The 23899-nt window shown below is 39.0% G+C and overlaps 1 protein-coding gene across 1 annotated transcript; it reads left to right on the forward strand.

Moving 5' to 3' along the window:
• Positions 1 to 1638: 1638 nt before the first annotated feature.
• On the forward strand, positions 1639 to 16850 carry FAM81A (family with sequence similarity 81 member A). The gene is made up of 9 exons (XM_074837347.1): positions 1639 to 1663; positions 3003 to 3070; positions 4319 to 4592; positions 5360 to 5478; positions 11651 to 11780; positions 13011 to 13117; positions 14256 to 14391; positions 14769 to 14964; positions 15385 to 16850. The coding sequence occupies exons 2-9, from the start codon at positions 3024 to 3026 to the stop codon at positions 15522 to 15524; spliced, it is 1149 nt and encodes a 382-aa protein (XP_074693448.1). The 5' UTR covers positions 1639 to 1663; positions 3003 to 3023; the 3' UTR covers positions 15525 to 16850.
• The last annotated feature ends 7049 nt before the right edge of the window (positions 16851 to 23899 follow it).

Below are 23899 nucleotides of genomic sequence, written 5' to 3' on the forward strand. Positions count from 1 at the left end.
TCCCTACCAGCAACATAAGGAAAATAGTATTTTCAGGGAGAGTGATGCTTTCCTACCCCACAGGTGTATTGTGAGAACCAATGTGAAAAACGCTCTGAGGTGCACAGACATTACAGCAAGTATTACACATAGGTTATAATGGAAGATGGAGAACTGAACACTACAGATGCGATTATCCTTCAAAACAGGAGAAATGGAGAACCCGCAGAAAATAAACCTGCAAGGCAGTCTGCTGAAGTAGGGAAGGGATGCCACGGTACAAACAGCAAGGAGTGAGCTTTGTCTTGCTAGAAGCGTTTCTTCAGCATGTCCCATGTATGATTTTTTTTTTCCCCAAGCTTTTACATGTCTGATGTCAGTGACTTAAAGAAACAATAAAGAAGTAGCCCACGTTTGTACGGAAAAGCTGCCTTACATATCAAGTGAACAGTTGCTTTTGGCAATCAGGAATACCGTTTACAACTGGAAAAAATATTTATCTTGTCCATGTATATTTGACAAGTATATTTGGAATATTCAGTAAATTAAATCAATGAACGAAAATTTACTGGGTTAATATATCATTATTTAAATTGCTATAGCAGTATCAAGCAGGAGACAACATCATTTAAAAAAAAAAAAAAAGCACCTGAAGCCAGTATTTCAACTGGTATCTAAGTTGATCCCAGTTTACTGTCATTAAAATTGGAGCTATGGGAAATTACACTTCTCTGAATCAGAACATCTTATTTTTTCTTTTCTTTTATATTTATTAGTCTAAATTGGTATTACACACACTCACAGGGAGAGAATTTGTCATTAGGTCTGACACCTATCTGTTATGGTTTACCTCAAATACCTCCAAACTGCAGAAAAGTTTTGTACAACTGCTGAACAAGATCTTAACACATCCTTTCTGGATGTTGGATCAGATCAAGAAATCTGATAATTGAGGATGAGATATTTCACTGTGTACCGAGTCATGTGCTTAAGTTAGCAATAAAAAATGAATGAGAAGTCCATCTGTGTAACTTTTGTTTCATGTGCACAATTTTTCCAGACATTTGCATTTAGCTGCATGTCTAATGGTTGTCTGGCAGAAAAAGTAAACACTTGAAGCAATCCTATGCTTACTCTGCTGCAAACATTTTTTTTCCATCAATAATAAATGGATGCTGAAGGCCACAAAACACTTGAGCATCTTTTTGTTTGGCTGTTTTTTATAAAGTGTATTGTTTTACTATGATACTGCTAGATGTACAGACTCTAATATTTGCTCTTTTTCTAGGTAGCATCCAGTGCTTTGCTGCTGTGACACGCATAGCTCTTCTTAAATCAGTGGGATACTCCTGTGTTTATAGTTAAACTGTGTTTAAACACTTCATTGCATCAAGATCATTAAAATGTGCTATGGCCCAGAGGACTAAGAGTAAATGAGCTCAGATCTCCTGATACCTGTGTGCCTGGTTATTGTATAACCTCACGGTACAGCCAGGAGGGACACCCCACAGAGTGGTGCCGTTGTTTGAAAAAACCAACCGGGAAACTACAAGCGTGAGGAACAGATTGCAGGACTGGACATTCAGTGTCTGCGCAGGATTTTGAATGCAGAGGTCATCATAATGATACCCAGCTCTTATACTGTGCTTTTTACTTACAGGCATGTAAGAATTTAAACAAGGAGGTAGGTATCATTATCTCTGTCTTCCATATAGGGAAACTGAGTCATTAGACATGGAAATAACTTGTCCCAAGTCATCAGGATCAGAGATTGAGCAAGGAATTAAAATCAGACCTTCTGAATTCCAGTCTAGTGTCATTGCTGCTCAGCAACCCAGCTTCTCTTAAACTATTTTTTTTTCTAATTCCTAGTTTCTGAAGCACAATGCTATAAATAGAACACACATACTGTGACAATGTTTGCTCTCTGCTTTTAGGCAGTGCTTTCATACGTTTCTAAAGCACAAACATGCTTTGCGTTTTGTGATCTCAGAGAAGAGTCCTATCTCTTCTTTACAATTGATATTTCACTATTTTGTTTCAATAATGATTTTTCTCTTTCTGTTTGTAGAGCATATTGCGCTGGATTTCATCAGCAATTGCAAAATTATTTTCATACAACAGCCTTTAGTTTTCAGTGAGGATTTTAAGTTCCCAAGGAATTTAGGCTCAGGCCATACTCACTCTCTTTATAGGTTAAAAGGTTTATTTGCTTTATATAGGGTGGAATAGTTGGATTTGATTGAGGCTACCATCTTTCTCATTAATTTAATTTCTGTCAGTGGACAAAGCTAACTAAGCCAGGTACTGGTTTCACAGTAAGATATCTAAAATGTCTTTCTGAAGCTATTTAACAGACCTACTCTGCTGCAACATCTGTCACAGTCTGGCTGGCTATGTCTAAAAATTAAAAACAGAATCTATATTCTTACCATGGAAGAATTTACTTACAACATAAAGTGTGGTCATTTAGATTTGAAGACAAATTAATGAAAGACTCAGTTTTGCTAAACTATGCGATGTCTAACATATCTTATTTGGGTTTCTGACTGCCAATGCTTTTCCCTGAAAAACACTTTACCCCTAATAAATCTGCTGTCATGAAATATTTTTATTTCATTCTCTAGCCAATACTTTCTTAAGTTTTATGATAATCCAGTAGATTTTACTTTTTTATTTATTGATTGATGATGTCTGAGACCACTAGTCAGATTGGGGACAAGAAGTTTGTTTGCCTCTATCCTGCCAAACCAGTTCTTTAGGTCAACAGCAGATTTCAGTTTCAAGGCTGTCAAGCTTGCCTTTTTCAAAAGTATTAACAAAGCTTTTTTAGCATTTTTTTCTTCTGTTCTTTTCTATTGATTTTCACTTGCATTTATTCCATAAGCATATTTGAACTCCAAGATCAGAGCTGCCAGCGTAATCTTAAACTTTATTTAAAGGTTCACTTAAAGCAGAAGCATTAAGTCATTTCAGTGCGAGATATAAACCATTAAATAATTCAATGTGTACTTTTTCAACAGACATAAATTATTGACCAGAAAATGGCCCAGCGAAGCCCAATCTTCCCAACTCTTGCCCCTTCTGAAAGGTACAGTTTGGAATATAAAAAATAAAATCTTCATATTGCAGAGTATTATGTGTCTCTCAATTCCCTATATATAGTAATGCTGTGACATGGGACTTTGGCATTAGTATGTGAAGCAAAGTGAAGCACTGTAGACTCATTCAAATCATAGCCCAAATCACAATTCCTTACTCAACTTTTACTTAACCCTTTCCCCCAAAAAATAAATAGCTTAAACTTAACTGAGTAGAAGTCCAAGAATTCTATACTTTAGCCAATCTCCTAATAGCATGGAGTAAGTGCGAAAACTCTGAGCCAGAACTGACCTTTGTTGGAGTCCTCATACATCTCTACCAGTATCATCATGATGAATGTAAACTGTTAGTTTGGCTCATTAACATGAAGCAACATGGAGAATACACAGTAAATAACAGAGTTCCAAGAAAAAAGATCTCTTTCGAAGTGGGGTTGAACTTGTGTCTTTCACTTATGCTTCTGAAAATATTCTGAAAATACAGAATATAGTGGCAGGAAAAGATTGTGTGCATCAGCAGCCTAATTTTTTTAGTTTGAGTGCCCATGAGCTCCATTGCTTTCCATGGAAGCTATGCAGTGCAGAGCTCTCTTGGAAAATCTAGACAATTATTCAAGGTACAGAATGTAAGGTATTTTGGGGGAAAATCTGACTTCCAAGAGTATGGGAAGTTTGTCATAATTTTGGTCTCTCCTCAGTTTCTACACCTACATATGCTCCTGTCCAGTTCATGGGGGAGCAAGCTTCTGTATGCTGTTACAGGATAGCTATAGATACTGAAAAAAGGAATGGACACAAGATACTCCTTTTTAATATCAGTTTGTTTCCATTTAATTTGCAATATCTACCTTCCACAGCTACTGCTTTTATTAAGTCTGAAAACTGTAGAGACAAATAGCATTACTTCTGAAACTCAGTAAAAGGGTTTTGAATTTGGATTCTTAATCACAGTTCTGAATTGTAACTGCTTTTATGATGCTAATGTCCTTTTCTTAAGATCCTATGCTTTTGTAAGCTTCCTTAAAGAATAGGAAAAAGAGCCTGACCTGACTTTGTACAAGACACACGCAGTAGCCAACACAGCACCCACTTATGTGTAGCAGTGGGCTCTCTCTCCGAGTATTTTGGTGCTTCTCTCCAGTATCGCTACTAAGATAGTATCGCACTGTCTCCAGTGGAAAGACATTGCAAAGTTTTGTGTGAGAACTTAACAATATCTGGGTATTCTTCTTCACTAGACGGGTTCGAAACATACCACTGCATAGCCAGGCGTTGACAGCGGTCCCGCTGGCATCTGCAAGCCTGGTGGATCAGCTGGAAGACAGAATCCTAAGCCATGAGAAAACAACAGCGGCTCTTGTGGAACATGCTTTTCGTATTAAGGAGGACATTGTTTCCACTCTGCACAGAATGCAGAACAAAGGGGGGGGTGACCGGTTGGCTAGGCAACTCTTGGAAGAACATATCCGAAACATAACAGCAATAGTGAGGCAGCTTAATCGGGACATTGAGGTATGTTAAGAATTTTTCACAGGACTAATGCCATCTCAGCTACTTATTCCTTCTAATTTAGTAAGAAAGTTTACCACAAGTAAAGGTCAGACAAGGTCTGAAGATTCTGTCTAAATTGTTTTTATAACTTGAAAAACTGTTTGCAAACTGCATCATTCTTTCAGTGGCTATGAAAATAGCACAGGATATTAGCATATAAACACAGAAACCTTTGTGGTACTAATAAGCTTGCTTTCAAAAGCTGCACTGGAAAACCCTGAAAAAATGAATTAATGCAACACTAATACCCAGCTAAACTTCAGTCCAAAGGCTGTGCTGTATAAACACTAGGAAATGCCTTAGCTCTATAATAAAATTTCTTTCACTTCCAACATACTGACAACACCAAGTAGCAAACCCAGCTGCTCATTTTTATGACCTAATCATGTGCAGATACATGACTTCACATCTAACCTCTGCTGCAATGAGCAACAGGGGTGTGGTGGGGAAAATGAAAGGATAAAAATTAAAATTTAAGTCTCCATTCCATTGTGAAGTTATACTTTATACATATTAAGGTATTTATGGGCAGATTGAACACTAAGAATAAGAAATAATAAATGACCTAAAAGGTATCTGGTTTAGTAAGATACAAGACAAAGCTTTTAATAAAGTAATAATTAAATGGTATCTGATATTACTGAAATACTGAAAAATAATGAGTGACATTTTAAGTGTACATTAAATGTGACATATTGAGTTTATATTTGCATATGAATGCTTTGTAGATGCTGCAGGAACAGATACGTGTCAGAGACAATCTCAGCTATGGAACAAATTCTACCCTGAAGAGTCTGGAAATGCGGCAGCTTTCTGGTTTAGGAGATCTTCGGGGAAGAGTTGCAAGGTAAAAGTCAACACAGAAGTATATTTTGGGGACTAGCTAATGTTGTTTTGATCTTGAAATATGAATGTTAATGATAATGGTCTGAATTCAACTTTGGCAAAATTCCTGGAATAATTTTTCTTGGTGTTTTCAAGAAAATGAATAATAATCCTTTGCATTCCAGTATTACATATTAACAGTATCACCCTTAATTCCTGAAAACAGTTTTTAAATAAATTGCCTCAAATTCCTTAGGAATTTGGATTTGTTTCAGCTTTTAAAAGTGCTATGGTTAGACTGGTCTATGAAACAAATTAATTAGCACAATTATAAAGGCAGTATGGAACAATCTACACTCGTAAAGAACAGAATACTCGCACATTTTTGCATATATTTCAGAAGTAAAAGATCTGTGCATTCTGTTATTGGTTAGCAATATGAAAAACTACATAGGCTACCTGACACATAAGGAACAGAAAACTGTAAAATAATAAAGGTTTTACAGGCTGCTTGAAACTCCAGGTTACAATTGTGCAACTACACAGACTTAAGGTTGCACCATTAATGACACATTTACAAACCCCAGTACAAGCACATTTGCTTAAATGTCTGTAAAGTTGAATGCAAAAGACAGAAAATACCTACAGCTATAGAAAAAGGACCTAATCTGGCCTAAAGTAGCTTGGCTAATAACTTCAGTGGAATGACAGTTGTTCTGAATTTGACCTGTTCTCTACATTGTACAGATAATTTTTCTTTTTTGTACTTCAACTGATTTAGTGATAACCTTCAACAGCCTACAAAAATAATCAGGGAGGGATTTTCCTTGAGCTAAAGTTTTTTCATACATTATTTGATTGTTCAAAGTGTCCACTGTAACTTTCATAGCCCATTTTGTAAAGAATACTTTAGAGAGGTTTTACATACTCTCTTTTTTTAAGTTATGCACTATCCTTTTGTAAACAGGAATGAACTAAACAAGTTTGTCAAATCAGAAAATTGATTGAAAAATATAGATACACACACACATCTATATCTATTTCACTGAGAAATCCCTGACAAATTTACATGCTTAGATCTTCCTGCTTCTTTATATAAAAAGTCCACTTTGAAATCATACTACATCGTGAGAGAGGGGTCCATATGTGGAGCAACACAGTTACTGACACCTTAGGAAGGCAAATGTAGTGCCTTTGCTTTCAGTAACAGAACTCAAGCGAATAAATACGTGCCAGCGTGAGTTTCACAATGGGGCCCTTGCCTTTCCTGAGTACTTGGTATGGGGCTCGGTGGTGGACTAGCACTGTCTGTGCCAGGTTTTCTTCCTTTATTTACTTAGGGCAACGCCCTTGTACTGTGCCTGGGTTGCAATTTATCTGATAATTGTATGAGATTATACCAATCTGCCTTATGTCAGACTGTGCAAGGAATGTTGGATATTTGTATTCATTACCATGAGAGAATCAGTTTATTGTCTTTTAACTGTTACCTTCTATTCAGCAATATCCGCTCTACATAAAAATTTTCTGTCACTGAGGAAGAAAATAAGCTTCCCTTTATCAGAAATCAAGTTAAAGCAGTGTTCCATGGGAGAGTTATTTGCCTTTATTTACAGACATACTCTGTTTTGAAAATTAGTGTTCCTGTGAGCAGTAATTATAGTAATATCTGGAGATCATGGTCAAGATGGCAGTTTGTTATGCTGTTGGCACTGTACAGATACCTACCAGAAACTTTCCCGTGGATAAACACTTTCTGATTACTCTAGCCAATGTTCCTTACATAAAATAAGCTGAAGTCACCCAATGTAATTTTACTTTTACATCTAGTCCTGCTAGCTTTCAGATGAGTTCAAAGACTGAAACCTTAGAAACATGATCAAGTTACCGTGGGTTACCAACTTACTGCGCATGAGCTCTCAGCCACAGCCAAGGTACTATGTATGGCTCAGGCTGTAGTGACAGAAGGCTAATTTAACTCCAAGAACATCATGTTTGCTCTAGGCTAGAAGCGTGCAGATGGACAATCACTGTCAATCAGTTTATTTATAATGCATGATAGTGAATCACCTAAGTCTAAGCCTTTTGGTCCTGTAATAATTTTAGTGTCAATCTCAGGATTTCGGCCAATTTCAGTTCCAGTAACTACATCCATACTAAACATCTTATTCAACTTCAGTATTGGAGAGAGTGGTGTTTATTTCCTAACACCAACTGTTCTGTAACATGTCAATATATCATGGAACAACTGTCCCATTTTTTGAGGGTTGCTGCTTTTAATGATGAGAACAGGGATCCCTACATGCGCATGCAGTTCTTAAGCACAGCTCCAAAACCACACTACCCACAGCTCTGGATGAGTGAGATTCAGGCAGACCTCACAGCTGACCTCACCTGCATCACAGAATCAACCCATATTGCTACCAGAAGAAGACGGAATACACATTACAGCTCATGTCTCTGGACCATTTCTCATTAAGCATAATTTATTGATGAATTTGTAAAGCATCATTACAGAGTTCACCATGAATGATGCCATACATTTTCCTAAGAATCAGCATTATTATTAACTTTAAGAAGAATATTACCTCTATTAAATTCAGTGACACATTCAGCAGAAAATTAGATAGATGCCGATAGATCCATTACTCCAGCCTCCTATCCCTGATGTTGGCAATTTTATATAACACAGATTTACCTATTCTATTTCTAGTGATATTAGATCATAAATCTCTGGAGTAGTGCCTTATCATTTATTTACAGAATAACTTGTGGACTATGATCATTTGTCTGGAAAGTTGAAATACAGCAGTCTGGTCAGAACCATAGCAGTAGCTGTCTCTAGAAGCTTCCTGATAGCTGAAACTTCCAGAGAAATGGCAACTATGCATGTTCAAACTGGGCCTACTTTGCATATATATCTGATTTTTTATATACATTATAGATCTGATTCATTTCAGTCACCCTGGACTCACTACATGTAGGCAGATTTTCCTACACTGCACAGAAAATGAGTCTTGATGCATCTGGGATGCACTGCGTTTATGAACTTGATATGTACAATAAATCTGCTGCGCTCTGGCTACTGGCTGTGTAGGAGATGCACAGGGAGGGCTGATCCGGGCTCCTTGATCCAGGCTATCCAGAATCTACCAGCTCTGCTGTTCTTGTCCAGTGGATCCCCTGGACATATCAACTTGCTTTTCACTACTTGTTCTTCACCTACTTGTTTTCACTGAAACACTGGTATTTTAATTGAAACGTCTCCTGTTTTATTACAGCGGGAACATTAAAAACCTGTATGTACCGTTATATGGCATCCTGTTGCAGAGTATTGGTGTAGTTCTCAGCTTTATCTAGTCCCTGGTGGTACTGAATAGAGCAACCATTATGCTTTAATTTCTTAGAGATGAAAGAAACAAAAATACTCTTCAGTGTGCCAGAAAAATAACTACTGCTTTTGCTTACTACGAACTGGAAGGTAGTTTTTGAGAACTTTCAGAAAATGTCCTCCCAAATCAAACAGTAGTAAAATGAACATTGTGGTGCATCTTTGCCCCAAATTTCAACAGCGAATGTGTGCAACTCCACATGAAAAACTGCACTGGGTTGTTTGTATGACCAGCTTCAGCATTTCTGACATGAAGACAGAGAATTATTTATTGTGTATTTCTTTGTACAAAATGGTTTTATATACAGCTTATATTTTTAAGCTAGTATTCTTCCTAGAAATCTTAACCTGTTTCTCATTTCTTTCCTTGTGGTTTTAAGATGACCAAACCTCAAAAGTTGTTTTCAACTTCTGTCTTTATATCCATAGTCCACTGGCTTCATTTATATAAACAGTCTGATTAAATTACCCACGAACTTAAATCCAGTGTGCAGAAACATTTAGTTTTATTTTTAAGAAGAATTCTGTTGTTATTTTAACATGAATCTATAAATAAGTATCAAAGCAGAACTTTCAGAGGTATGGGAAATTCAGTGCGGATTGCAGTGTGCCTTTTTTTTTTCCTTCTTTTTTTTTTTTTTTTTAAACAGGGAAAAATTCCAAACCATAATGTGACCTTTTGTTTAGATTGATGATCTGATTTTGATGCAATAGAAACCTGCATCAAAAAAGTGTTAGAAAGCCCATGGTTTTCCATATGTTCATCTTGCTATTGCCTCCCGCCTCCCCCCTTTGAAGGCTAGTGGAAGCATGGACTGAAGTTATTTAATTGTTGTAAGTTTTTAACTCAAAATGTATACTCACATAACTAATACCAGAATCTCATTCTTTGTCTGCGACACATTAATGTTTTCTTCCAGGTCAAAACTAATCAGGTGTTTGTGAGTGTGCACAATATATATACAGCAAAGAGACTTCTCTTTGACCACTTCAATATATGGAATATTGTTTTTAAAAAAAACATAGCACAATAAGCATTCCATAACTACTGTCAATGGTATTTAAACTTTATTCCAACTTTGTTTAAAAGTGTGCCAATTACAGTATCCCTGTAGAAAAATGAAATAATCTGATTAATACATACCAGGCTGACACTAAATTAACATAGTCAGAATTTTAATGTTTCAGTTACCATGCAACTATGTGACCCCTTTGATCATGTAACTGAGTTCCTCAAAGAAGAGAGATGCATGGTGATTAAACCCAAAACACTCATTTGCCTTAAAAACAATTACAGATGCCTGCTGTTTACATTTGCTAGAGTAGTTTCAAAGCTGTTGCTTTTTATATTTTCTGTCATGCCTCAGAGAAACAAACTAACCATTTTTTTTGAGCCCATAGGCTTTTGTTGACTAGATGCAAGATGATTTCATTCCTCTGATTCTTTCTGATCATAACAACATGGAGAGATTTGGCTTCTCTTGCCTTTCTAAAGAAACTGCCTGACTGTAAGACCTACAAATATGGCTCACTGCTATGTAACCTTTAGCTGGTCTTCCTACAGATATTACTAACTGGTCTTACAATGCTGAACTGCTAAACAGTAAATTAAATTTCCACAAGTTTTGCAGTTTCTATGTGCTATTTTGCGTTACTGATTATTTTCATATTGAAATTGTACCATAATACTAAGCAGATGCTCCATTTGTCATTTTAGCTGTTCCTTTCCCTTCATGTTTAATGATAATGGTAGTTACTGTAACGGAGGTGATGAAAATGCATGTTGAAATGAAAGCCTTTGAACTGAAATGTGACTAAAAAGAGGTTAAAATGTGTCATCGGTTTAGGTAATGACTTAACATGCCTTAGCTTGTTCCATTTTACTGCCTTTTTCTCCCTCAAATTGTAACTGTTGTCTGTTCTCCGTCAGTTTCATAGATCAAATTTGGTAACATTGCCAATTACATAGTTCCCTTAGTAAAAAAATATACATGACTCATACTTCACAAAGGTCTTACTCCTGAAATTATAGTACTTATATTTTTGCAGCTCAGTTAATGTCCTTATTGTATTACTGTAGATTAAATCCATCTGACCAAAGTATTTTTGAAATGTGGTAGAAAATGCACATATTCTATAGCACATTTATCCTGAAAATGTTACAGCTTCAAGAATGAAGAAAGCATCAATGTGAAGAAAGGAAACTATAATTATGTTCCAAGACCACATTTCATAGTCTTTTGTGAGACAAAATTGCCATTGCTTTCAATGACAGTTTTACCTCAGTAGAGACTAATAACTGTAAAATTTGCCCCACATTGTTTACTACACATTAATTGTATACTACTATTTCACAAATAAAAATAAGAATGTAAAACTCAGAGCAACACAGCTACAATAATGAAAAAATGGTCCTCAATTATTTAGGCTTCCGATCATGTAGGCAAAATCATAAACACCTTAAAAATGTCTTTAGGAGTATGACAAAAATATGAGGTATTGAAATTCTTCATCTTTGCATTTCTAATGTGATTTCCCTGACTGAGAACAACACAGTCTACACATACTATGTCACTGCCAAGAAGACAGGAACGTGTGTGTCTGACTATTTGACTTCTAGTCCCATTTGGGAGCAGTTTGCTGAATACTATATGATATATCATCATTCTTACAGTCTCATAAGACACTGTTTTGCTAGACAGCCAGCAATTTTACAGAAATGCCCAGTCTAAAATGGACAATTTAAAAAACTGGACCTTATATTCTATTCAGCTGTTGCTTTGGTATTTGTTTATTCAAACAGGTGTGATGCTGGGTTAGCCAGACTGTCTGCAGAGCATAAAATTACGTATGAAAGACTTCAGAGCCTAAGTAAAGACCAACACACCTCCAAGCTGATCTTAGAATCTAAAATCAAAGAGGCGGAAATACAGGTATGGTATTTAGACCAAAGCGATCCATGTATGGGTAAGAGTTACAGTCTAATTCACACGGACCCAATTACTGTTGAATATTATCCTGTGAGGTCACAGATTTACAAATGGAGAGGTGTATCTGCTCACAGTCCTCATTAGATTGAATATTGGTACCTAGCTCCATTACTGTACTGGTCTAACTGAAAAAAGGTCCTGAATTTGCTGCCTTTAACATGCTGTGTAGAAGGGGCTAGAATTTAAAGGCACCTGAAAGGACTCCAGGCATTTACAAAAAGTCAGTGATTACTGGCCTGAACGGCTTTTTGAGGTTGAAATGTGAACATGACATGGATGCTCTACAAAACTACCACAGCAATGCAAGCATCAGTGTTTCCCTGTATTTTTTGGCCTTCCCAGGATGATTTCATATGTATTTGAAGACAATTTTTGAAGGTCTGCAACACAAAACTGGTTTGGGATTGTATGAATCCATTAATCTGTCCACCAGGTTTCTCTTGCATTGGGTGTGGGAATGGAAGTGAGCACTAAGATACAAGCAGAGACTTATGACATTGAGGAAAAGGATCCTTCATATCTCCATCTCAAGGTCTTCCCATTTTCTTGTGTAACAAAAGTATTTTACATCTTAATTTTGCAGTAGGTAAATGGTTAAAATCCACTTTACCTTCCTCAGAAGACTCAGTATAGCATATTAGCATGTAAGCATGCTAGGGGCATAGTGTCATGAGTCTTGTAAAATAGAACAGTATGTTTCATAGAACTGGGGTGAATGTTTTGGTGAGAGATATTTTCTGTTAGTAATGACCTATCCTCAGTGAAATCCAGCACTTTTATCACTGCAGTAGCCATTATACATGAAGTAATGAAGAATATCACTCAGTATTGGTGGAATGCTTTGCCATTCTTTACTCTGCTTACGTGGCAACATGGAAACGTATGGATCATGTAAATTCTGCTGTCTCAATGGGTGGAGCAGGCACATCCTTTCAAGGAAAGACTTTTCAAATTATTTATGGCTGAAAAATTACAGTTTTCACAGTGTCAATACTTTCATCTTGCAAGATAGTATATTTTTCATGGTAAAGTAAAATGTGCAAATTCAACAATTTGTGAAATGTCAGAAACAACAGCCCCTCTTTAAGATGTCCTCTACTGTTATGAAAACATCCCAAATGAGACTGTGATGAAATGCTGTTGAAAAATAGCAAGTTCTGAATTTTGTTTCAGATTTCTCACCTCCTGAGCAGAGTAGAGCAGTCAATCATGCAACAAGAAGCAAAGCTGAAGATTGCCTACAAAGAGAGCAACCAACAGCTCCACCTTCTGGATATGAAGTGAGTGCCCGGGAAACCTCGCTGCGGCCGCGCGCCTCGGGAGCCAGGGCCTCCCTCCATTAGCCAAGTTTGGCTTTGTAATCTTCAGGTCTACGAAAGCATGAACCTGTTTAAATATGCATGTGTGCCCAACAGATATTACAAAAGCATAACGGTCAAGTGGGACTCGCTTTCAACAAGAATTCTGCCCCTGATGTGGTTAGGCAATTTTGAAAAGCCCATTAAGTCCCTAGTTAAGTATTCAGACAGAACTTGTATTACAGAACACGGCTAAGGATTTTTGTAAGAGTGGCCTGGTACCTTTTTGCAAGAACTATATGAAACAACGAATGCTGGAGGGAGCTGTCAAGAGCAGGGCAAAAGGTTAAACTCAAGCAACCAGGAAGCGAGGCACAGCATTCACAAAGTGTTACTGCTTTAAATTGGCGTCAAATATGAATACAGAACTCAGATACCTAAATTATTAATGATGAGCTGCTGCGCTACTACTAGACATTATATAGGGATATTTTCAATTCAGATATTAACTCTTCCAGGCATTTCACTCAGAGGCAGTCCTGGCTTAAGCCAACCACATCTTTACTGCTTATTGCCATCCCATCAGTTACCTCAGTGAAACTTTGCAAACCAGATGAAAGAATAGATCCAGATTTCAAATACTCACTGCAAAAAAAGACTGTCTAAAGAAATAGCTTCACTGGCACAATTGGTTGGTGTAAACGAGGTGAGTATTGGCAATTTAAGTGGGGCTATATGAACCAGCATTGCCACTAAAATAAACGGTTACCAAATCTTTGTTCAGATTTAAGACCTATGGACATGAAGATTATAATCTGAATGGATGACCATATTCTGTTTTCAGTGCTGCAGATAATTTACATCTACTATGCCTTAAAATGTTGTGATGTGTTTCATATAAATAACTGCTCTTTTGTTGTGCTCTTTCATCTTTATTTTCTGAAACAATGTTACCTTACCCAGTTTAGTAGCCTTAAAGTTCAAAGATTCACCTTAAAATGGTGTCAAGAAGGTATTAAATTGTTGTTAATTTTTTTATGAACATGTTCATTAAAGAGTCACTGCTGAATGACCAAAAGTTCTACTCTTTTATATCTGCTAATTTCTATTATGCTCTTAGATTAAAAAATGCTATTGAGGAACTCAGCAGCCAGATTTTGTCTGCACGTAGCTGGTTGGAACAGGAACACGAAAGGATTGAGAAAGAGCTTGTGCAAAAAATTGACCAACTCTCATTGACTTTTAAGGAAAACACTGTAAGTTTCATTAAAATGTCCTAATACTTCTCAGGAAGTATTCAAAAGTATTATGAATATCTAAGATGATATAATTGAGATATTGAGTGATACTTTCAGACCTCCTCAATATTTGTATAAATCTTTTCACTGATGTCAAGTATAACATCCCCACAGCCTGACAGCCTTCAAATAAAGCTGATCACTTCTAAATGTATCAGTATTTTAGCCTACAGTAATCAAGTCAGTTTAAACCATTTTATAAAAATAATTAGAATTCCTTACACCTTTGAATTCTACATAAAAGATGATTAATCAATATCTACTGCAGATTTGGGAAAGACCACTGTAATTTCATATGTGGAGTAAATCATTAACATTCTTTTTCCCGGCTCCAGGAAATGAGTGAAAGAGCTATAGAGATGAAATTCAATCAAATGGCAGAGAAAATTGACAAAATAGAAGAAATACAGAAGATAACCATGGAAGCACATGAAGCAAAACAGACTGAAGAAAAGATAAATATTCGCATTGGCAAACTTCAAAATGAGATAAATGAAGATATAAAAGAAATGAAAGCTGAAGTTAATGCTGGTAGGACCATAGTTATCAAGCTCTTTATTCTGAATTGTAACAATGATTGACCTATAATAATACACAAAATGCCTTTGCTTGTATCAAAGTAGCTTAAAGACTTTTGGGCCAGATGTAATGGCTGTACCTGTGGCATTAAAAAGGATTTTCACTAAGTGTGAAAACAGTCTGAACACAGCAACAAGAGGTGACATTTTATTATCTTAGAAGTGCTCTCCCCAGAGCATACACAGGCATAGCTTGGCTGCAATCGGAGGCATTTTTGCCTTCAGCACAAAATTACAGTCCTATTTTTCTTCAGAACTTTTGCTATCTTCCTAGTGTAAAGCAGAGCGCTACGGTAGGAAGCACATTCTGATCGTAATTATGCAATACACTTGCTTTTGATTATGAACTAATTTAATTCTCACCTGCAATTAGGATTTGCAGCTATCTACGAGAGCATTGGGTCTCTACGGCAAGTTCTAGAAGCAAAAATGAAGCTGGACAGAGATGAACTACAGAAGCAGATCCACCAAATGAAGCAGGAGGTTCCAACATGGAGAGAGACTGGGCCATGACTGCAAGATTTTGTCTGAGAGATTAATGCTTACCTGGCTAAACAGACAGACTATAATCTTGTTGCAGTCTGTAATCCAAATTAAATGCATGTACCAAATGACATGCTGCTGTTGCACAGGTCTGTATGTTTACTCAAAGTGGTAAATGCAAGCTCTTCACAGATCAACTGACAAGCTTTTAGGGTTGAGGTGCTGATTTACCACTGCACTACTCTAGTTGCTCTCAGGAGATTAAGCACCATGTAAAACTGGAGTAATATATTGGTGAAAGTGGCACGTAATTTGCTAAAGGCATCTAGTGCTCCCCAGTTTTGCAGGCTTGATCAGGCAGGTATATGCTTATACATATATATAAATATATATAAGCACCCGCACAGCTTCCGCCACCCTTCTTTTTTTTTTTTTTTTTTTTTTTAAAAAAAAAAAAAGGTTGATATCATTTGTTTAATATCAGTTTGGCAAGGTTCTCCACCTTGATACAAATTACTTAATTGAAGTCAATGGACATTTTTACAGTGACTTTCTCTACTATTGAGTTCCTGGGGAGACAGAATTGGCACTAAACAGACCAATTTTCAAAATGTAGGTACCATCAGAAAAATCTTCATTTAGTTTTGCAAGTATCCTCTGTGTGTGTGTGTGTAAACCTAGTAGTGTTATATAATGTAGTTGTAGACCAAGGTGATTCATGAACAATGTAAGAAACTTAACTCACGGGGTCTTAAGTATTGTGACCTTTTAAAATTAACCAAATGGAGCTGAGACAAGATAAAAGATGTATATAGCATATTTTATAACCAGGCATGTGTTCCTGTGACTTGTTTCATTATATTGGTAAAAACTTTGAAAGGTTTGAAAACAAAAGAGAAGGTGATAATCTATCATAGTCTGGAGAACATAATGTAAAATAGAATGCAGTTTATGATCTGCTTACAAATTTTTACTGAAGTAAATCAACCGATTTTTTCAAATTTAAGTAGACTTTAATAATTTATTAGATTCAAATTGCTAATTGCACTCACAGTATTTCCAAATAATAATGGTGCTTATTTCCATTCCCAGAACAGATTACATAATGAAAATCAGCACCCATATGGCACATTAATCCGGACAGGACTATATATATATGTTGATTTTATACCTTCATTCATAGCTTGATATTGCTCCTCATGTTTGTAAATCATGCAGGATTAAGCACTCATGAAGAATAAAAGACTTCATCCAATGTTCTATTAATTTATAATATTAACAGTAATTCAAATACAAAAATATTATTAATTTACACAAGCCTTACTGTTAACATAAATAAATGAACAGGATGTCTCTGCACTGTCTTTAATGGACCTTTCTTTTGGCCAGTATTGCAAAACCATATTCCTTTCTGGAAAATCAGTGGCAATTTCTCATCACTTCCATGAAAGAAGGTTTGACCCACAGAGCCACCATATTAAAAAATTTTTGCTCCAAAAACTTAAATTCATTGATGTCAGTAGGGCAGTATAGTGTGTAAAAATCAAGAAAATGCATACATCTTTACAGGATTAGTATATATAAGTATATATATACTTCCTATATAGTTGAAAGTAATTTGATGTATCAAAGATACATTTTGCAACTCTGGCTTCCAGCGCACTCTGATAACAAAACTGCTTTTGTTATTCCTGTTGTGTATCATCCATGTGCCATGAAATGTATTTACAATGGCAGCTAAGGGGAAAGCCCATTTCACTAAAGGGAGACAATGAAACGCTTGCAGACATTTCTTAAGAATTGTCTTTAAAATTCATTCGTTCTTCATGTCTGTATTCTTATCTATTCTTAAATATTTAGCCATGTACAGTGGAAAAGCTATCACTGGTATTTTATAAAAAAAGAACAATTGGAATTTGGAGTAATTGGAAAACTACCTGAGGGAATCTGGTATGATATGAAGAACATACAAGGTGAAACAGTTTATATAGGACTTTAATAAAATGTTTCTCTTGTAAAAATCTTGTGTGATTCATCCAGATATAAAACAGCACATAAAACCCTATCCAATTTCACTTTTGCTGTTTTGAAAATATTTTTTCCTAAATCTCAGCTAAAGCAAATAACTAAAAGCCTGAATAAAACAATACTGAAATGGGAGCTACTGTCAAGCAGTGTCGTCAAACCCTATGAAATGTTGTGTGGAGGGAGGCACAGGTTACAGGGACTCCCATGTGGGGGACAGACAGAGGGAAACCGTGAGCTAGGCTAGATGTACACACGGACACACACAGGCGTAGTTTGCCCACTACTTCTACTCAGTTGTGAAAGGAGGTCACATATTCCAGACCAAGGGGGTTCTGCAGAAAAATTGAGGAAAAGCCAGAATGGAAAAAAGTAATATGAAGAAAAATTGAAAAATCTGGAGAAGTAACAGAGAAAAAGAGTAAGAAGAGTGGAGCAATGGAACAGTAGCTGCATGGGCAAAGGCAAGGAAGAGTAGCTACCTGCTGATGAAGATTTTAGAAAGAGCTGAAAGTTACAAACAATAATATATTTGATTCAAAACACAGAACCCACAAGGGCGAGCACATTAATGGATTTGTCATAATTTATGCTCCCTACTTGCCTGCTGCATTTTACTCTGCTCAAACAACTGGAAAAATAAATTCTTTTGGTTTGTTTTCCCTTCAGTTACTTTCCTTTTTGCCTTTTTTTTTTTTTTAGTTTTTTGCACAAAATAGGTCCTTTTAGTTATGTTTCCTAATCGTCTTTGTAACACTATTACTTTCTTTTATAGCTATATAAAGTTCACAGTGTCTCACTCTTAGTTGTTTTCAGCTGCAAGAGAGAAGCTATGGTATCCCAGACATGTGAAACTGGGGAAAAAATTAATTTTGAGGGTTTATTCTTACCCTTTGCATCTTTTATGCTCATCTAATGAAACTATGCTGGGGGTGGTCTTCTCTGACGCTGCTCTTCAAGCCAGTAACTCAGCACTTTGCTGATGTCTCCTGGATCGAACATCTTTAGGAAAGGATGTCAGTAACTCACAGGTTACACGGCCGGATTAAATCACCCTAAAGAAAGTAACTTCTGAAGACACACCTGAATTAGCAAAGTGCTTAAACATGTGTTTACAGTGAAGAAGCTCTAAAACGTCTGCAGGGACGGTGTCAGGGCCTTTGGTCACTGCTGGGCCTGGGGACGCGCCCCGAGCCCTGGGGGCCAGCGCGGGGCCCACGGGGGCCGCCCCGCGGGCCAGAGCTCTCGGCCCTGCTCCGGCTCGCCCGCCTCAGCCGCCAAGGGCCGAGCCTGGCCCCGCTCTCGGGCCGTGCCGGGCGCGGGGACGCTGCCCGGACCCCGCACCGCGGGGCGCCCCGTGGGCCTCGCTCCCCGGGGGCCCCGGGGGCCGCGCGGCCGGCGGGCGGAGCCCGGCCCGGGGCCGCCCGCCTGATGTCAGCGGGGCGGGCCTGAGCGCCCGCGCCTCCGCCCGCCGCGGCGGTACCGGCCCCGCCCGCCGGCCGCCGGCTGAGACAGGTACAGCAGAGCGAGCTGGGCCGCGCCGGGGCCTTCCCGCGCCCGCGGCCGCCGTGTCCGCTGTGCTCCGCCCGGCGGGGGCCGACCCGGGATGCTGCGCCGGTCCTGGCCGGGGGGCGGCAGCGGCGGGGGGGCGGCGGTGCGGAACGGCCGACTGCGCCGGGGCGGAGCGGGGCTGCGGCCGCGGGTCGCGGGGAGGAGCGCGGCCCGGTCGCGGCGCGGGCGGGCCAGGCTGCCGGGGGAGGCCGGGAGGGGCCGGCTCGGGCTGCCAGGGGTGGCGGCAGCAGTTCGGGGCGCGGGTACCGCTGCCCGGCCGCGGCCGCGGGGGCGGGGACGGGCGGCCGCAGCCCTTGGTGAGCTCCGGTCGGCAGCACGACCGGCGACTTACCGACCGCTGGACTCGGGGACCCCGGGAGCGGCGAATGCTCCGCGGTGCTCCCAGACTGGTAGAGCGAGGGTAGTGCACACAGGAATTGTCCGGGTCGTTGATAGATGTGTCTCCCGTGTAAATAATAATTGTAATAGCACAGTACAATACTTGAACCTGGATTTTCAAAGACAAATAGCATCCTTAGTCCTTCGGTAAGTTGAGCTATCTTGTTCGGTATCTTAGTTTAGGTATCTAATTCCCACGTGGAATCAGGATCTGGAATTCGGTGTTTTTCATATGAATACTGCCCTGCTTGAAGATGGTGCCTGGGGCTGCACTGAGACACCGAGAAACGAATTCACAGGGGATGAGAATGAGTACTAGGAGTCTTGTTTCTAGGTTTCCCATCCTACTTAGGAGACTACGTTGGAACAAAATATAGCTTCAACTGCCGTTGCAAATTCTGTAAGATACGAGAAACTCAGAAAAAGTACTCCCAATATGAAAAATCAGACAGCCTTCATACCTTCTTTCATTGAAAGTCTGGTGCTGGACATGTTTGAAGGGAAAGGAAGCAAAGATTAATTTTGCTCTTTTAGCCTCTTTCTTAGATAAAGGTGGCCACGCCCTATTCATAATTTATGGTAAGAATTAGAAAAAAGGCAGTCTGCAAACTGCGTGGGGATATTTAGATCAAAGATTTGTATATAATAAGGAAAGCAGGCTGCTTTTTTTCATAGCATAAAAAAAGGTGGGGAAAAAAAGAGATTACAAATTTAGCACAAAAAAATGTGCAGTCTGCTTTAAAACTCACACACAGATTTGGCATTTACTAATCTGACTACCTGGACTGAGCTCTCAATTTTGTCCAACCCAGATTCATGCAGAAGTATTGAATTGCAGAAAAATGAGACTGGAAGGGAATCCTGGAGATGATCTAGTCCAACTTCCTGTTTCAGACCAACATTGACTATACCCGTTACTACTTTAAAAAAAAAAAAAAAGTCTTAGATGTTAGAGACTGCATAATCTTCAGAGCTTCGTTAGCCTTACTTTTAAAATATTTTTGCTTATTTCTGTTTTGTCTTACTTTAAAACTGTTTGCAGTTCATGTAAATCAATTTGCAGCTGTCCTCTAAACTGTGAATATGAAAAATTATTTGCCATCGACTTTTTTCTATTTGAAGACTGTTACACTATAGCCAGTTCCTTTGCCATCTTCTCACTAGATGTAACGCTTAGCTTAGGCCTTGCCAGTGTGGAGTACAAGAATTATTTCACACATCTAACATACACGCATAGTACATGTAAGTATACTGCTTGCTGTTTGCACCTCTTTCTGCGGCAGTTGCGTGACACTGACTTGTGGTTGGTTTGTCAGGCACTGTGACTCCCAATTGCTTTGTTTTACAGCGATGCCACATAGTCCAGCAGCCCCATCCTGGATCTGTGCAGTCAGTTCTTTCCTTCTGTAGAATATTGTTCTTACCTGCATTGTACTTTGTCCATTTTTCAGACCATTTTTAAAAATTTTTCTTCCACTACTTACAGTCCCTCTCAGTTTCAGATTGCTGGTGGGTTTAATCCTTGTACGCCTTAGTTTGTGACCAAGGTGATTAAAGAAAACAGTGAATGAATAGCACATGGATGTTTGGACCCTCACTCAAACATACTTGTTTTGACATAGAACTGATGATTACTTTCTGGGGGTGGATATTCAACAGATTTTTTACTTATCTTGCTGAAATTCCATCACAGCTGTGTTTCCCCTGTTTACTCCTGAGAACCCCATATAGATACTGCTAAAAGTCTTGCTATAGTAAAGTTGTTATTCTGCCACTTCTCTCCATAAGGCCTATTGCTCTGACATAAGAAATCAGATGGATGCTGTGTGCCTTGTCTTTACAGATCTGTGCTGGTTGCTACCTCCTCTCCTTGTTATCTTCTAGGTACAAACTGGTAATTTGTTTGATGATTTGTTACCAAAGTTTTCAAGAATTTGAAGGGAATTTTGAAAGTGACTGGCACATTTGCCACTTCTAGTCTTCAGATACCTCATTATCCTCCATGAGTTTTGCAAGGTGTCTTTAACACTTCTAAGACAACATTTTTTGGGAATAAGTCTAGACTGAAGTTTTTAAAACATCTGGCTTAGACAAGCATTCTTTAACCTGTTTCAGTCTTGTTTCAAGGCTGAAATCTTGCCCTTTGTCACTGTTTAACTGAGATAGCTCCCATTTTCTCTTAACCTTTTTAGAGAAGAACAGTAAATGCTTCTGCCTTGGCATTAGCCACCCAGTAGTGTTCTCTCAGAGGAGCAGACCAACAATTCTTACGGTTGTTTTCCTACTGCTATGTCTATAGATCATTTTCTTGTTGCTCTTGGTATCTCTGGCCTTTTTAATCTTTGTCCTTGTATGCTTCTGCTATTCTTTTATACTGATCCTTTAAGAAAGCTGATATAGTTCTGATTTCCTTGTTTCCTTTCCTCTGTTTTCTTGTCATACCTGAGGCAAATCACCTTCTCCTTTTACATTTCTTATCCTTTCTTTGCATTAAGATAGTTGGCACTTGTGCCTTCAGTAAAGAAACTGCCATCTCTTTGTCACTCTTTTTGTGCCACAAGATCTTACTTGACAGTTTATTGACATCTGCTCCTCAAAATCCATTCTTTGTTTTTCTGCTCTTATTTTCTTCCCAAAGATACATTATGCACGGCCAGTGTCTGCTTACTTGCTCATACTTCTGGTGTTGTTATAAGCACAATCATTTTATCCTTCTTTTCCCCCAGTTAGTAGTTAACTGTGTTTATTGTAGAAACACCTTCAGATGAAAATCTGGAGTTGGAAGGACTTGGTTTAGGTAGGCATTTCAAGTGCAATAATGAAGAGCATGTATTCTCTAGGAGAAGGTAATAAAGAAGAGGTGCTGGCAGGATGTAAGTGTAAAAGAAGATGATAGAAGGAAGGATGTAGTTGTTTCATGTTCTGTCGATGAGAAAAGGAGCTTATTCTTACCCACTGAAGGGGAAGGCAGTAGCCAGCTTGGAATCCCACTGGCAAGTCCAGCAAGGATCACAGTGGCATACCATAACCTTGCTTAAAAAAATGAGGGCTTGTGCTATACGCATGCTTAGAGGACAGCTTTACTTTCTGTTTTGTCAAAAAAAGAGGAATTTTATATTTTATTTAATTTTGAGAGTAAGAATACAGGAAGACCATTTGAAATGCTTTCATTCTGATGGAAGCAGAATTCTGCTTGAAGGGAGCTGAACAAACTGCAAGAGCCCGTTCTAAAATTTCTGAGACACTTGAGGATCATAGACTGCCAACTGTCCCATCACAATCCCAGTCTCCTTTTCAGTTCCCTGGGATACAGTATTTTGTGAACATGAAATCTGGCTTCTCCAGATGGCTACCAAAAGCCTATGAACAACTCCATCTTTCAGAAGAAGGATTTAGTAATTGTAGACCTCATGGTGTTCTTTGGCAATGAGGCAAATTTCAGGCAACATTTGAAGTTGTATGTATTTTTGAAACTAGTATATCAGAAAAAATTGTCAGTAATACAGCTTAATATGTGCTAAAGGAGCATCTTCTGGGAGCTGAACAATCAACCACTAAAGCATCCTGTCTCGGAACTGTAAATATTTATAGCCTGTTCAGTTCTTAACATGCATGTGCAAACATGGATTTCACATTACACACAGTATTTGTTAACACAAACTTGTATTTGCATTGTTTCACTATGTACAACCTTTTGTCTATAACTTTGCATCATAAGAGTTTCTTCCAGGCCAGGTATTGTTTTTTAAATCTTCCGTGGTTTTAGTTCTACAACAGTTTTTTTCATCTATATGTTTCTCATAATATAACAGCAAGTGTGTAAGATGCAGAAGTGAATAACAACTTGCAAAGGCAGATTTAGTCTATTGAAACTAGTTTTTAGGTGAAAAGTTTAATGCTGAAAGACAACAGTACTGTAACAATTTGTGCCTGAGGCTTCTGCGATAACTGCCGTTAATTAATAGAAACTCAGGGAAATTAATGAGGTTTCACTTTGCTGTGATACCTAAAAGTTCACGTACATGACTGCGGCTGCCCGGGGTGAGCAGCGGTCCGTTCCGTGCCGGAGCTGGCGGTGGTCTGTTCGTTTGAAGAAGAGCCCCCGTCCCACCGGTCGGACAGCCGCTGCTCTCGAGGCCGCGGGGCGCGCCGGGGGTCACGGGGAGGCCGAGGGGGCGTCTCCCTTCGCTGAAGTAGCGGGGGGCGGGGCAGCTCCAAGGCCGCCGCCGTTACCGCCCCGTGGGCGGCGGTCGCGGTGCCGGCCCCGCCAGGCCCCGCCAGGCCCCGCCAGGCCGCCCCGCGGAGCGCGAGACCCGCCAGGGGGCGCCCGGCCCGGCGTCTCCCTGGTAACGGCGGTGCGGGGCGGGTAGGTCGCGCGCCGCCAATCGGCGCGCTGCAAGATGGCGGCGGCGGGAAGCGCGGGGCGGCGC

Source organism: Strix aluco, chromosome 12, assembly GCF_031877795.1.
Source record: "Strix aluco isolate bStrAlu1 chromosome 12, bStrAlu1.hap1, whole genome shotgun sequence".
In the NCBI taxonomy this organism is placed as follows: Eukaryota; Metazoa; Chordata; class Aves; order Strigiformes; family Strigidae; genus Strix; species Strix aluco.

Coding starts and splice junctions, on each gene's coding strand:
- FAM81A (XM_074837347.1), top strand. CDS start 3,024: ATGGCCCAGCGAAGCCCAATCTTCCCAACTCTTGCCCCTTCTGAAAG. Junction 4,593..5,359: donor AGCTTAATCGGGACATTGAG/GTATGTTAAGAA, acceptor AATGCTTTGTAG/ATGCTGCAGGAACAGATACG. Junction 13,118..14,255: donor CTCCACCTTCTGGATATGAA/GTGAGTGCCCGG, acceptor TTATGCTCTTAG/ATTAAAAAATGCTATTGAGG.